At 42.5% G+C, this 13,464-nt stretch overlaps 1 protein-coding gene across 1 annotated transcript in view; it reads left to right on the forward strand.

Moving 5' to 3' along the window:
- The window catches only part of LOC309546875 (interleukin-10 receptor subunit beta-like), a 62,295-nt gene that overhangs the window by 20,783 nt on the left and 28,048 nt on the right, over positions 1-13,464 (forward strand). The window contains exon 2 of the mRNA XM_082246571.1: positions 11,040-11,169. Within this exon, the coding sequence (XP_082102697.1) occupies positions 11,040-11,169 (130 nt within the window). The remainder of the gene's footprint in view (positions 1-11,039; positions 11,170-13,464) is intronic.

Raw genomic sequence — 13,464 nt, forward strand, 5'->3', positions numbered from 1 at the left:
CGTCTTGTTATGGCTTTGTCTAATGGTCAGTTATTACAAGAAGGTTAGTATGGCAGGCAGACATAACATTTTGTGAGTGGCTGTGTCTCTTACCTGTAAGGCCCCATGCATTCAGACATATACAAATTTATCAGGGCTGGTGCGAGGATTTTTTGCACCCTAGAACGGGGATCCTCAAACTACGGCACTCCAGCTGTTGTGGAACTACACATCCCATGAGGCATTGTAAAACTCTGACACAGACATGACTAGGCATGATGGGAATTGTAGTTCCTGAACAACTGGAGGGCCATAGTTTGAAGCCCCAGACGAAACCTTGCTGCCCCTTGGCGCCGCCCTTTAATTGGTTATGAGTAAGCGATCTGTAGAATCATGAAACCTGTCCCATGTCTGTGTGATGCACTGAATGTATTCAAGTTTTATGGGGAATAAAACACTTCCATTTCATCTACTCCTGAGTGCGGTCAAACTTTCTCTTTGATTACTTGATGACTGGATGGCGGATCTGACCTGCACCGGAGTGCTTTGCCTCACCTGAGCGGCTTTTTTCTGTTACTACACTTGTCTTGCTGCCCCTTGGCGCCGCCCTTTGGCCATGCATACGGTGGAGGTCGCGGAGGCGGAGATTTTTGCGGCGCCTCTCCATCTATTTCTTCAGTCGTGGTCCACAGGCCTGCACCTGAACCTCTGGACCCAGCCTGAAGACAAATAGTAGCAGCACCGACTTGCTTTCTCATGCCAGCCGTGGTCCACAGGTATATGGGCAGTATATGGACAAGCTGGAGCAGTATACAGACAGGCTGGGGCAGTATACGGATAGAAGGCCTGCTGAGGGTGCACAGGGAAGCAGCTTACAGGCATCGGCCAGGCGACCCTAGGACCAGAGCAGGAACAGAAGGACCACATGGGTCAGAAGTAAACCTGGGCCAACCACATTCTCAAAGCCACAAAACTGATAAAACTGACAGGCGGACTTGATTGGAAAGCCCGTATGAAAGGGGCCTTATGAAAGTACGTCTGATACTCTATGGATGGGGTAGGTCTTCCAACCTCACAGGTGAAGTCATCAGTAAAACCGCTCAATCTCATCAAGCCAGACAGAAGGATCACCAACTCTAGAAAAAATTGCTCATAGTGTAGTATTTATTAAAATATGTAGAAAACAAATGATCCTGATGATGCGCGTGGCGTGAAACGGCCGTAGAGCTTGACTTATATGCCAGAGGTCCTGCTGCCATTCTGAGCTCAGTTTGGCGGCATACTCTACTATGTAAGTTAATGTGCCTTATGTTTTTTATGCACTTTATATGGACTGCTTGCACCCTTGTGCATGCCATACATGGGTCGAATTTCCAAACAAATTTCCTTTAGAAAATCTGAAATTTGTTGCACTTTTTGATCTGATGATGCCATCATTGATTTAGAAATTGGACCAACTAAGCCTTTAATTTCACCCCATGCTGCTACAGAAAATAATCTTTGGGGCCTGGAATCCTCTTTTATTTCTGGGAATTTTCTTTTATTTCTGGGAATTTTCTTTTCTTTCCAGGAATTTTCTTTTCTTGTGCTCATGAGCATTTATTTTTTATTATATTTCTCATATGATTCTCCCATCATTGATTAGAAAACCGTTAGTTTTTCAAAAAATTTAACATGCCCGATCACTCAAAATCGATGGCCACACGAAAATCGGTCATTGCTGCAGCCCACTAATGGTGCGAAATTCAAACAAAATTTCTTAGATAAGATTTTCGAAAGAAAATTCTTTAGAAATTCATCCCATGTATGGCTGGCCTAACTTGAAGAGTCCAAACACCAGTCCCTGCTGTTTGTGGTTTGGTGGTGTTTTTAATCAGTTTTTTTTACATATTTTAATAAATACTACACTATGAGCAATTTTTTATGGTGTCAGTAATCCCTCTGTGTCTGCTTGATGAGATTGAGCAATTTCCCAGATGATTTTCCCTGTGAGGTTGGAAGATCTACCACATCCATAGAGTATCAGATGTATCTTCATAAGGAAGACCATTGAATACTGAATGCGCTTTTGCTGTTCTATAACTGCGACAGCAACTGGTTCTGGTGAGTGTGCACTTCTTAAATTTGGTGGAGGCAACACAGATTGAGATTGTGGAGTAATGACACTGGAACCATTTCATTTACATTTAAGGACTTTTATTCACTTTGGGACCTATTCTATTTGAATTAAAACTCAGTTTGGTTTTTGCACATTTGTATACTTGTTGAAGAGTATCACTATTACTCATAAAGTGATTTTTTATTTTTTATGTACTTTTTGTGTTTGTATATTTACACATATTGCATGCTGATTTTTCCAGAACATTTAAAGTGTAACTCCACTTTCGTGGGAAAACAAAATAGCAAATAGAGAAAAAACAATACAGCTTATACAATTGTGACACAAATCATATTGTAATTGAATGTTATTAAAAATTACCTTTCCTTTTCAATCTGCAGCGGCTGTAATTTTCTGAAAGTGCAATACAATATGGCTGCTTGGAGCTGTTCTGTACACAGAATGTATACTGACCACACCCCAGAAACATCAATTCCTGCTTGTGTGATTGGCTCACCACTTTTCCCAGAAGTCTGCACTAAGATACAAGTCAGATTTCTGGCATCCCCTGCAACAGAAATGTCATTTTTGGTGAGATACTCCTAATAGGAACACATCTAAAGGGATGCAGGCCCAGCAGCTTTCCTCATTAGAGCCCTGCAGCTGCCACAGCTGATAGATAATTATGAAACCACTCCCATTAGACCCACTCAGCACAGAGGAGCTAACAGTGATTCCTTTAGAATAATGAAAAGGAAGGAATCTGCAACAAAGTTTGTTAAAGACCTTGTAATGTACATGGATCACCCAGAGGGGAATGTTTTTTACGCTTTAAGCGCTGACAGCTGACTTTTTAGATTACCTAATATACAGACATCCACACCATGCAGACTTAGTCATGAGTCATTTTGAATGACCGAAAGGCAAGTTCATTTTGTGCCTGCGCCATCGTCATATGAATGACTCATTCAGGGAGAGGTAGAAACATCAACAGTGTGTGGTCTGTGGTGGTATTTAAAATGTCTGATCTCAGGATCATTGTGTGGCTGTGTCTCTGATTACACATTGTTGGTTTACATCTTGCCCCTGGGTTTACTAGGCAGTGGCGGAGACACAAATGATACTTTAACCACTTGACCTCTGGAAGGTTTTTAACCCCTTTCGAGACCAGACCATTTTTTTGCTATTCAGCACTGTGCTACTTTAACTGGTAGTTGCGCGGTCATGCAACACTGTACCCAAATTAAATTTATATCATTTTTTTCACACAAACACACAAATTAAGCTTTCTTTTGGTGGTATTTGATCGCCACCGAGGGTTTTTTTTTTAATTTTATATAACATGAAAAAAAATTATTATTTTCTGTGGTGGGTGGCTGGCTGGCACAGGGCTTGTGGGTGGCTGGCTGGTACGGGGCCTGTGGGTGACTGGCTGGTACAGTGCCTGTGGCTGGCTGGTACAGGGCCTATGGGTGGCTGGCTCGCTGGTACAGTGCCTGTGGCTGGCTGGCTGGTACAGGGCCTGTGGATGTGGGTGGCTGGCTGGCACTGGGCTTCTGTGGGTGGGTGTATGGCTGTAATACACTCCCGTGAGACTAGTCCCGATTCCAGACGAGGCTGTCCAAGGTGAGGGAGGTGGCCTAAGAAGGCAGAATGACATCACAAAAATATCGGCCACTATTGGGGCCGATACCGATCTATCGGGGAAAGTGTATATCGGCCCCTGGTATATATCGGCCTTGCCGATAATCGGTCTAACCCTAATTTTTTCATGTGACAACACTGAAGAAATGACACTTTGCTACAATGTAAAGTAGTGAGTGTACAGCTTGTATAACAGTGTAAATTTGCTGTCCCCTTAAAATAACTCAACACACAGCCATTAATGTCTAAACCGCTGGCAGCAAAAGTGAGTACTTCCCTAAGTGAACATGTCCAAATTGGGCTCAAAGTGTCAATATTTTGTGTGGCCACCATTATTTTCGAGCTCTGCCTTAACCCTCTTGGGCATGGAGTTCACCAGAGCTTCACAGGTTGCCACTGGAGTTCTCTTTCACTCCACCATGAGGACATCACAGAGCTGGTGGATGTTAGAGACCTTGCGCTCCTCCACCTTCCGTTTGAGAATGCCCCACAGATGCTCAATAGGGTTTAGGTCTGGAGACATGCTTGGCCAGTCCATCACCTTTACCCTCAGCTTCTTTAGCAAGGCAGTGGTCATCTTGGAGGTGTGTTTTGGGGTCGTTATGTTGGAATACTGCCCTGCGGCCCAGTCTCCGCAGGTAGAGGATTATGCTCTGCTTCAGTTTGTCACAGTACATGTTGGCATTCATGGTTCCCTCAATGAACTGTATCTCCCTAGTGCTAGCAGCACTCATGCAGCCCCAGAACATGACACTCCCGTCACCATGCTTGACTGTAGGCAATACACACTTGTCTTTGTACTCCTTAAGTGGTCGCCGCCACACACCCTTGACACCATCTGAACCAAATTAGTTTATCTTGGTCTCATCAGACCACGGGACATGGTTCCAGTAATCCATGTCCTTAGTCTGCTTGTCTTCAGCAAACTGTTTGTGGGCTTTCTTGTGCATCATCTTTAGAAGAGGTTTCCATCTGGGATGACAGCCATGTAGACCAATGTGATGCAGTGTGCAGCGTATGGTCTGAGCACTGAGAGATTGACCCCCCACCTCTTCAACCTCTGCAGCAATGCTGGCAACACTCATATGTCTATTTCCCAAAGAAAACCTCTGAATATGACGCTGAGCATGTGCACTCAACTTCTTTGGTAGACCATGGCTAGGCCTGTTCTAAGTGGAACCTGTCCTGTTAAACCACTGTGTGGTCTTGGCCACCGTGCTGCAGCTCGGCTTTAGTGTCTTGGCAATCTTCTTATAGCCTGGGCCATCTTTATGTAGAGCAACAATTATTTTTTTTTTTTCAGATCCTCAGTGAGTTCTTTGCCATGAGGTGCCATGTTGATTATTCAGTGACCAGTATGAGAGAGTGAGAGCGATAACACCAAATTGAACACACCTTCTCCCCATTTACCCCTGAGACCTTGTAACACTAACAAGTCACATGACACCGGGGAGGGAAAATTGGGAATTGGGCCCAATTTGGACATTTTCACTTAGGGGGTGTACTCACTTTTGTTGCCAGTGGTTTAGACATTAATGGCGTGTGTTGAGTTATTTTGAGGGAACAGCAAATTTTCACTGTTATACAAGCTGTACACTCACTACTACATTGTAGCAAAGTGTCATTTCTTCAGTGTTGCCACATGAAAAAATATAATAAATGAGAGCTAAACCTATGCGCTACCAATAGAGAGAGGGAGACGAAAATGAGGAGCAGAACATGGGCCAAACACCTAGGGTGCATGTAGCCTAATGCCACATAAGTATGTAAGGGATGGTTGGCATAGTACAAGAAATAGTCAGGGACTGAGGATATGCTACAGGTCTGACTGGAGAAAAGGTTATAGACTAGGGACATGTTACTTGAGACTGTTACAGATCACTGCTATTACAGCCCCTTTATGAAGTAGTGCTCTTGCTTCTGGCTGCTAGGGCCCAAATGCGTCAAAGGTCTGCCTGTGTACCTGTTTGAAGCTGTCCCCTCGCTTCCTGTCCCAGTGACAACATTGTCATCAACAAAGTACATGATGGAAAATCTCCCTCAATGGGGCCCTAGACAGAAATGAAAGCCTAACAAGTGATCTACCCCTTTATCGCTCTATCCAAAACTGAATAAAAACATTTTGTCTGGAGTTATGCTATAAGAGCTGGTGTTAGTCTTTGAAATCTTTGTTGTCACACACCACTCACCGGTCACCTTTGTTCCCCTGTGTGGGTGGAAAAAAAACAGATAGTTATTGTCACTTGACACAGCAAACCAGTTTCTAATCTGTGACATCAGAAATTCTTTCAGCTAAAGTCCATGTTTTTATTTGCCGGGTAATTCCAGCAAAAAGTACAGTTCAGAGAAAACAGAAAATACGGAAGATTCCACCTGAAGTTATGACGGAGCTTAGTAGCCCTTTTACTAATTGGTGTTACCTCACTAAGCTGTACAAATACTTTTCAAATCTATCTAAAGCCCCAACATTTTTTTTTTTTAACCACTCCAGCCCCGGAAGGTTTTATCCCCCCCCCCCCCCCAATCACCAGGCCATTTTTTGCGATTGTTTTAGCTGACAATTGTGAAGTCGTGCAACGCCGTACCCAAAAACAAAATTGATGTTCTTTTTTTCCCCACAAATAGAGCTTTCTTTTGGGGGTATTTGATCACCTCTGTGGTTTTTTTTTTTTGTTTTTTCGTTTTTGCGCTATAAACAAAAAAATAAAAAAATTGAAGAAATCTAATTTTTTTTATCAGTTCAGGCCAATTTGTATTCTGCTACATATTTTTGGTTAAAAAAAAATCACAAAAAGCTTATAATAATTGGTTTGCATGAAAGTTATAGCGTTTACAAACTACGGGATAGATTTATGGACTTTTGTTTTATTTGTAATGGTGGCGATCAGTGATTTTTAGCGGGACTAGGTTATTGCGGCGGACAGATCGGACACCCAACTGACCTTTTAGACACTCTTGGGGGGACCAGTGACATTACTACAGTAATCAGTGCTAAAAAAATATGCACTGTTACTGTATAAATGACACTGGCAGAGAAGGGGTTAACACTGGGGGTGATCAAGGGGTTAAATGTGTTCCCTAGATGTGCTTTCTAACTGTGTAGGGGGATCGATTGAACAGAAGCAGAGAGGGATCGGTGATTCAGCTTAGCTGAATCACACGATCTTTCCCTACCTCTCTGACAGGAGAGCCATCTTACATTGTTTACATTCCAGGCGGCTCTCCTGTCAGTTTTGCCGAAGATCGCGGAAGGCCGCAGCGATTAAGCCTGCTCCTCCCACGGTCTGCCTCCCGCTGTGTCTAATCACAACTGTAGCACGACTCCGGCAGTGTGCCTACGCCATCAAAACCGTGTGCACATAATCACATAGATCTACATGATTATGCGCAGCCGAGCCGCCCTGCCACAGTAAATCTACGTGGGGCGGTCGGCAAGTGGTTAATTATGGGTATAGTAGAGGCAGTTTAAAATTCTTGAACAAGGACTTTCGTGGCAAGGTATAATTTTTGATAAAAGCTGCAGGTTTAAAAAAATGTTTAATTACTTTTAGAATGATAAGTTAAAGCTTATATGAGGTTTTAGTAATTGGGTTTATACTGTATATACACTGCTCAAAAAAATTAAAGGAACATTTTTAAAATCAGACTACAGCATCAAGTCAATTAAACTCCTTGGATATTGGTCTGGGATATTGATCAGGTCAGTTAGGTAGCAGAGGGGGGTTGTTAATCAGTTTCAGCTGCTTTGGTGTTAATGAAATTAACAACAGGTACACTAGATGGGCAACAATGAGACAACCTCCAAAACAGGAATGGTTTTGCAGGTGCAGGCTACTGACATTTTTTTCCATACGCAACTTTTCTGACAGTTTTTCACTAGTTTTGCATTTGGCTAGGGTCAGTGTCACTACTGGTAGCATGAGGCGATACCTGGACCCTATAGAGGTTGCACAGGCAGTCCAACTCCTCCAGGATGGCACATCAATATGTGCTATTGCTAGAAGAGAGAATGGAGAAGATTCTAGGAGACAGGCAGTTACTCTAGGAGATCTGGACAGGGCCATAGAAGGTCCTTAACCCGTCAGCAGGACCGGTATCTGCTCCTTTGTGCAAGGAGGAACAGGATGAGCACTGCTGCCATTAGGTATTGGGATGAAATCCTTGGACCCATTGCAGACCCTATGCTGGTGCAGTGGGCCCTGGGTTCCTCCTGGTGCTTGACAATGCCCGGCCTCATGTGGCGAAAGTGCAGCCAGATCCTGGAAGATAAAGAAATTGATACCATTGAATGGCCCCCACGCTCACCTGACCTAAATCCAATAGAACACCTCTGGGACATTATATTTCGGTCCATCCCACGCCGCCAGATTGCACCTCAGTCTATTCAGGAGTGCAGTGATGCTCTGGTCCAGACCTGGAAGGAAATACTCCATGACACCATCCGTTGTCTCATTAGGAGCATGCCCCGACGTTTTCAGGCATGCATATAAGCACATGGGGGCCAAAAAACTACTGAGCACCATTTTGAGTTCCTGCAATGAAATTGCAGCAAAATGGACTACCCTGCTGCATAATTTTTTCATTTTGATTTTTGGGGTGTCTATGAATTCAGCCCTCTGTAGGTTGATCATTTTCAGTTCCATCAAATGATGTGGCATCCTTTCATTCCTAACACATTACCCAGTCCATACCAGTATAGATATCCAGCATGATATTTTGCCCTATTGAGATCTGATGTGTTTTCAAAGTGTCCCTTTAATTTTTTTGAGCAGTGTACTTTAACATGAGTTAGTGTTAGTCACATTCAGCTGGATATGGTCTATAATGTTGAAGACATTTCGGTGCTTATCAAAGCCACTTCTTCCGTTTTAATGAATGTGAGAAACATAACCCAGCATTCATATCCCCACATGTATCACAGTCACCAATCACCTTGGAATGGGTCAAGGTAGATATTGATTGTCCAAGAACAGGATGGGAGGTGTAAAAAGTGTGGAACCACCTTCTTCTAGTTATATAACCACCATACTTTGGTTTTAGGAAGTCTGCATGGGTGTTAATCTTTTGATTTACATGGCTGAAATTGTAAACTGTTGTCAAATCATCACGGTATAACAGCATTAAGTGTCGAAGACCACACTCCTGTTCAGGGAGAATTGTTCCAGTTTGATGTAGATGGTCCCTTTCAGACCTTTTTGTGAATCAGTTCTCCTTTCTGTCCAGATGTGTACCTTTTTGGCACCAGGGACAGCTTACGTTGAAGGGGGGGGGGGAGGATACGGTTGGGGATTTGGCGACTGGGGGTGGGTGTTAATACTTCAGTCATCCTGACATCATGGTTGCTATGGTGTCAGGATGCTTGAAACACTTTATTTCTACTATTACATTGTAATATATACTGAAGTAATTCAACTCACCGCAGCCACCAGATGCAGTTTGTCACTAGCCTGCCACCGCAGCCACTAGATGCAGTTTGTCACTCGCTTGCCACCACGGCCAATACATGCAGTTTGTCACTAGCCTGCCACCGCAGCCACTAGATGGAATTTGTCACTCGCTTGCCACCACGGCCAATACATGCAGTTTGTCACTAGCCTGCCACCGCAGCCACTAGATGCAGTTTGTCACTCGCTTGCCACCGCAGCCACTAGATGCAGTTTGTCACTAGCCTGTCACCACAGCCACCAGATGCAGTTTGTCACTGGCTTGCCACCGCAGCCACTAGATGCAGTTTGTCACTCGCTTGCCACCACGGCCAATACATGCAGTTTGTCACTTGTCTGCCACCACAGCCACTAGATGCAGTTTGTCACTGGCTTGCCACCACAGCTAATAGATGCAGTTTGTCAATCGCTTGCCACCACGGCCAATACATGCAGTTTGTCACTAGCCTGCCACCGCAGCCACTAGATGCAGTTTGTCACTCGCTTGCCACCGCAGCCACTAGATGCAGTTTGTCATTCGCTTGCCACCACGGCAAATACATGCAGTTTGTCACTAGCCTGCCACCGCAGCCACTAGATGCAGTTTGTTACTAGCCTGCCACCGCAGCCACTAGATGCAGTTTGTCACTCGCTTGCCACCGCAGCCACTAGATGCAGTTTGTCACTAGCCTGCCACCACAGCCTTTACATGAAGCTTGTCACTAGCCTGCCACCGCAGTCATCAGTTGCAGCTTGTCACTAGCCTGCCACCACAGCCTTTACATGAAGCTTGTCACTAGCCTGCCACCGCAGTCACCAGTTGCAGCTTGTCACTAGCCTGCCACCACAGCCTTTACATGCAGCTTGTCACTAGCCTACCACCGCAGCCACTAGATGCAGCTTGTTACTAGCTTGTCACCGCAGCCACCAGATGTAGTTTATCACTTTGTAAGGGTTTTGTGCAGTGAAAGAACTTACTATTCATAGTTCAGCTTCTCCCCAGCGCTACAACCTCCCAAGGAATCCATTCAGAGCGGGAAACCAGCACATGAGCAGTTGATTGCAGGGTTCTGTTCTTATGTGATCTGAAAATCTCATGGAGGCAGACCCGAAAGCGGTAAAGCGAGCAAAGATGCTCTGGTCTCTGCTCACCTCTGCCGCTCACTTCATTCAGTGTAGCTTGTGCGGCCCAGCTTCAAGCCCTCTGCTCCAAAGAATGTCCCTTTTCTTTTAAGTGTAGGAAAACTGATGAGCCTTGATTTGTAGAATGAGCCACCTATGCTGGACCATGCAGGTTTGATAGGTCTTTACATTCCCACTTCATCATATACTTCAGTTACTTCACTTGTGTTTGGGTGTTGGGTCTTTGGAAAAACAAGCTTATGTCCTAGTGTATTGCCCAGCTTGGAGATGCAAGGATGCAATGTTTGATGAAGATTCTTCTGAGTTTTTAAACACTCAAGGTACATACAGGATGACCATATTATTCTGTGTATTCTGCTTCTCCCCTCTGTTCAATGGTCCCTTATTTTTTGCTTGATCGTTTGGATATTTTAATGAAAGGCCCAGTCTGGGTAGCCACACACTTTCATCTGTCCTCCACATATAATGCCATGTCATCTATACCCCAGCAATTTGACAACTATTTACACTCTTGGCCAAATAAATCAAAGGATTAACACCTACTGTATGCAGGCATCATAAAAGCAAAAGATTGGATTATGTCTTTAACATTACAGAACAAGTCAAGTTGAATGTGACTAAATACTACTAGTTATACATAACCAGAATTAATTAGAACTTTAACACAATAATTATAATATATTAAACCAATGCCTTTTTTTTTTTTTTTATTAGATTAAGCTTTTTCATGTTTATTTTGTGCTGTTTTGCAGGTTTTGGGAAGCTGCTTAAACCCACCAATGTCAGGATGGATTCTGTAAACTTCAAGAACATTCTAAGGTGGAATCCCCCACCTGGCTTCACGGAAGATGAAGATATAGTTTATAAAGTGCAGTATAAACTGTAAGCATCAGTCAATTCATTTATTTTGTTCGGTGAAACGCGTTAGAAGTACCTGCCATTATTTCCTTATATCTCAAAATAATGTGGGTCCAATCGTTCTTATATCACAAACACCACCCAAAATTGCTAAATCCGGTAATAGCAATAGTGTACCTCCTATGAGCAAAATATAAATGTGTATACTATCACTCAAAGCAAAATAATATAACCTGCAGAAAAAGATACAGAACATCAAATAATAAATGTACCCTAAATTTGTTGTTAGCAGTAATTAAGGTTAAAGCCCAATTGTAAGGTAGGATTTTTTTTTATCTTGGATTATACAGGTAAGGATTAGAATTTACATCAGCTTTTTCTATCTATCTGTGACCCCCTATTTGGGGGGGATCTTCCTTTCCTTCTTGTGAAGTCAACCAGATTCGAAGTAGGAAGAATTGGGGGTGCATTAGACCCTCTGTCTTTAACGTTGCTTTCTGTAGCCAATTTCCTTCACTTCTCGTCATGTCCTGAAGACATGAGTTAACAGTCAATATAAAATTTGATTCCAATGTCAAGATACAAATTCATTCCAATGTAAGATCAGGTAGTAGACCTTGTAAAAGAACCAACACGTTTGGTGGGTGCATAACTCGTTCTCAATCCTGCCGCTGATGAACACTGTTTTTCATCATTCAGTTGGTAAAACCATAATAAAATGAGCAAGTTCTGGGTTCTAAAATGCATTGGCTCCTTTATAAGATTATCTACTTGACCTTATTTTGAAATAAATTTGTACCTGAACATAAGGGGTAGACAAGCTCATACAAATTATAAATAAATATGGAAGCACCACGTCCCCATCTGAATGTCAAAGAGAAAAGTGTTTTTGGGCGTATATTGGGACTTTTGTATATAGGGGTGCTTGATATAGATATGGTATTAGAAAAAGAGAAAATGTGTAATAGAAATCAAAATTTTATTATAGAAAAAATATAAAATTGTATACTGATAACAGCAGGATACAAACAACAATATGATGTAATATTGTAATTAAAAACATATGCAGTAGACAGATATATTGACATATATGACAATTTACAAGTGATTTACAGCTCCTACATAGGGGTGATTGTCAAATACCCAAAACTCATCCGAAAAGAGGTATCTATGCAGGATAGCGGTAAAACCCAGAGTATCAACCCAACATGTTTCTCGGCCTTAAGCCGCTTCCTCAGGGGTACTTTCTCTATGGGGTATCACTTGGTGAATATATCAACATATTCACCGCTATCCTGCATAGATACCTCTTTTCGGATGAGTTTTGGGTATTTGACAATCACCCCTATGTAGGAGCTGTAAATCACTTGTAAATTGTCATATATGTCAATATATCTGTCTACTGCATATGTTTTTAATTACAATATTACATCATATTGTTGTTTGTATCCTGCTGTTATCAGTATACAATTTTATATTTTTTCTATAATAAAATTTTGATTTCTATTACACATTTTCTCTTTTTCTAATACCATATCTATATCAAGCACCCCTATATACAAAAGTCCCAATATACGCCCAAAAACACTTTTCTTTTTAAATTTGTACCTGGATTATTAACATGTGCAGTGGCTCTTCAATCGCAGATTCATTTAGTTGTAATACAAACCAAGGAAACTGTGAGATCCTTTGGTGTGTATACCATGATCATGTGACCAGGTATTGATATTCTTGCAGTGTGGGCAGGTGCCAAGTCCTGCTGGAAAATGAAATCAGAATATCCATAAAGCTGATCAGTAGAGGGAAGCATGAAGTGCTCTAGAATTTCCTGGTAGAGGGCTGTGCTGAATTTGGATTTGATAAAACACAGTGGACACCAGCAGATGACATGGCTCCCCATATCATCACGGACTGTGGAAAATTTTGCATTTCATTTGGAAATCAAGATCCCAGAGTCTGGAGGAAGAGTGGAGAGGCAAATAATCCAAGTTGCATGAGGTCCAGTGTGAAGTTTCCACAGTCAGTGATGATTTCCACAGTCAGCACATACCAAATGTACTATGCCAGCGAATGTTGTCCATAACAAGTCAACAAAATAATGGGAATGCTCTCTACAGGAAGTAAAGAAGAAAAAATTTACTAAATATGTTTTTTTAGTGTAGCACCCTACAGATAGGTGCTAGGTAAATGTATATGGGCCTTGCCTGCCTAGCAGCAGGGCTGTGATTTATTTAGTTATGGTGTCATGGTCAGAGATGTATAGTAACGAAGTAGAACTACTTAAGTACTGTACTTAAGTACCGAAATGCGGTATCTGTA

Source organism: Pelophylax lessonae (assembly GCF_965119305.1).
Source record: "Pelophylax lessonae genome assembly, chromosome: 2".
Lineage (NCBI taxonomy): Eukaryota > Metazoa > Chordata > Amphibia > Anura > Ranidae > Pelophylax > Pelophylax lessonae.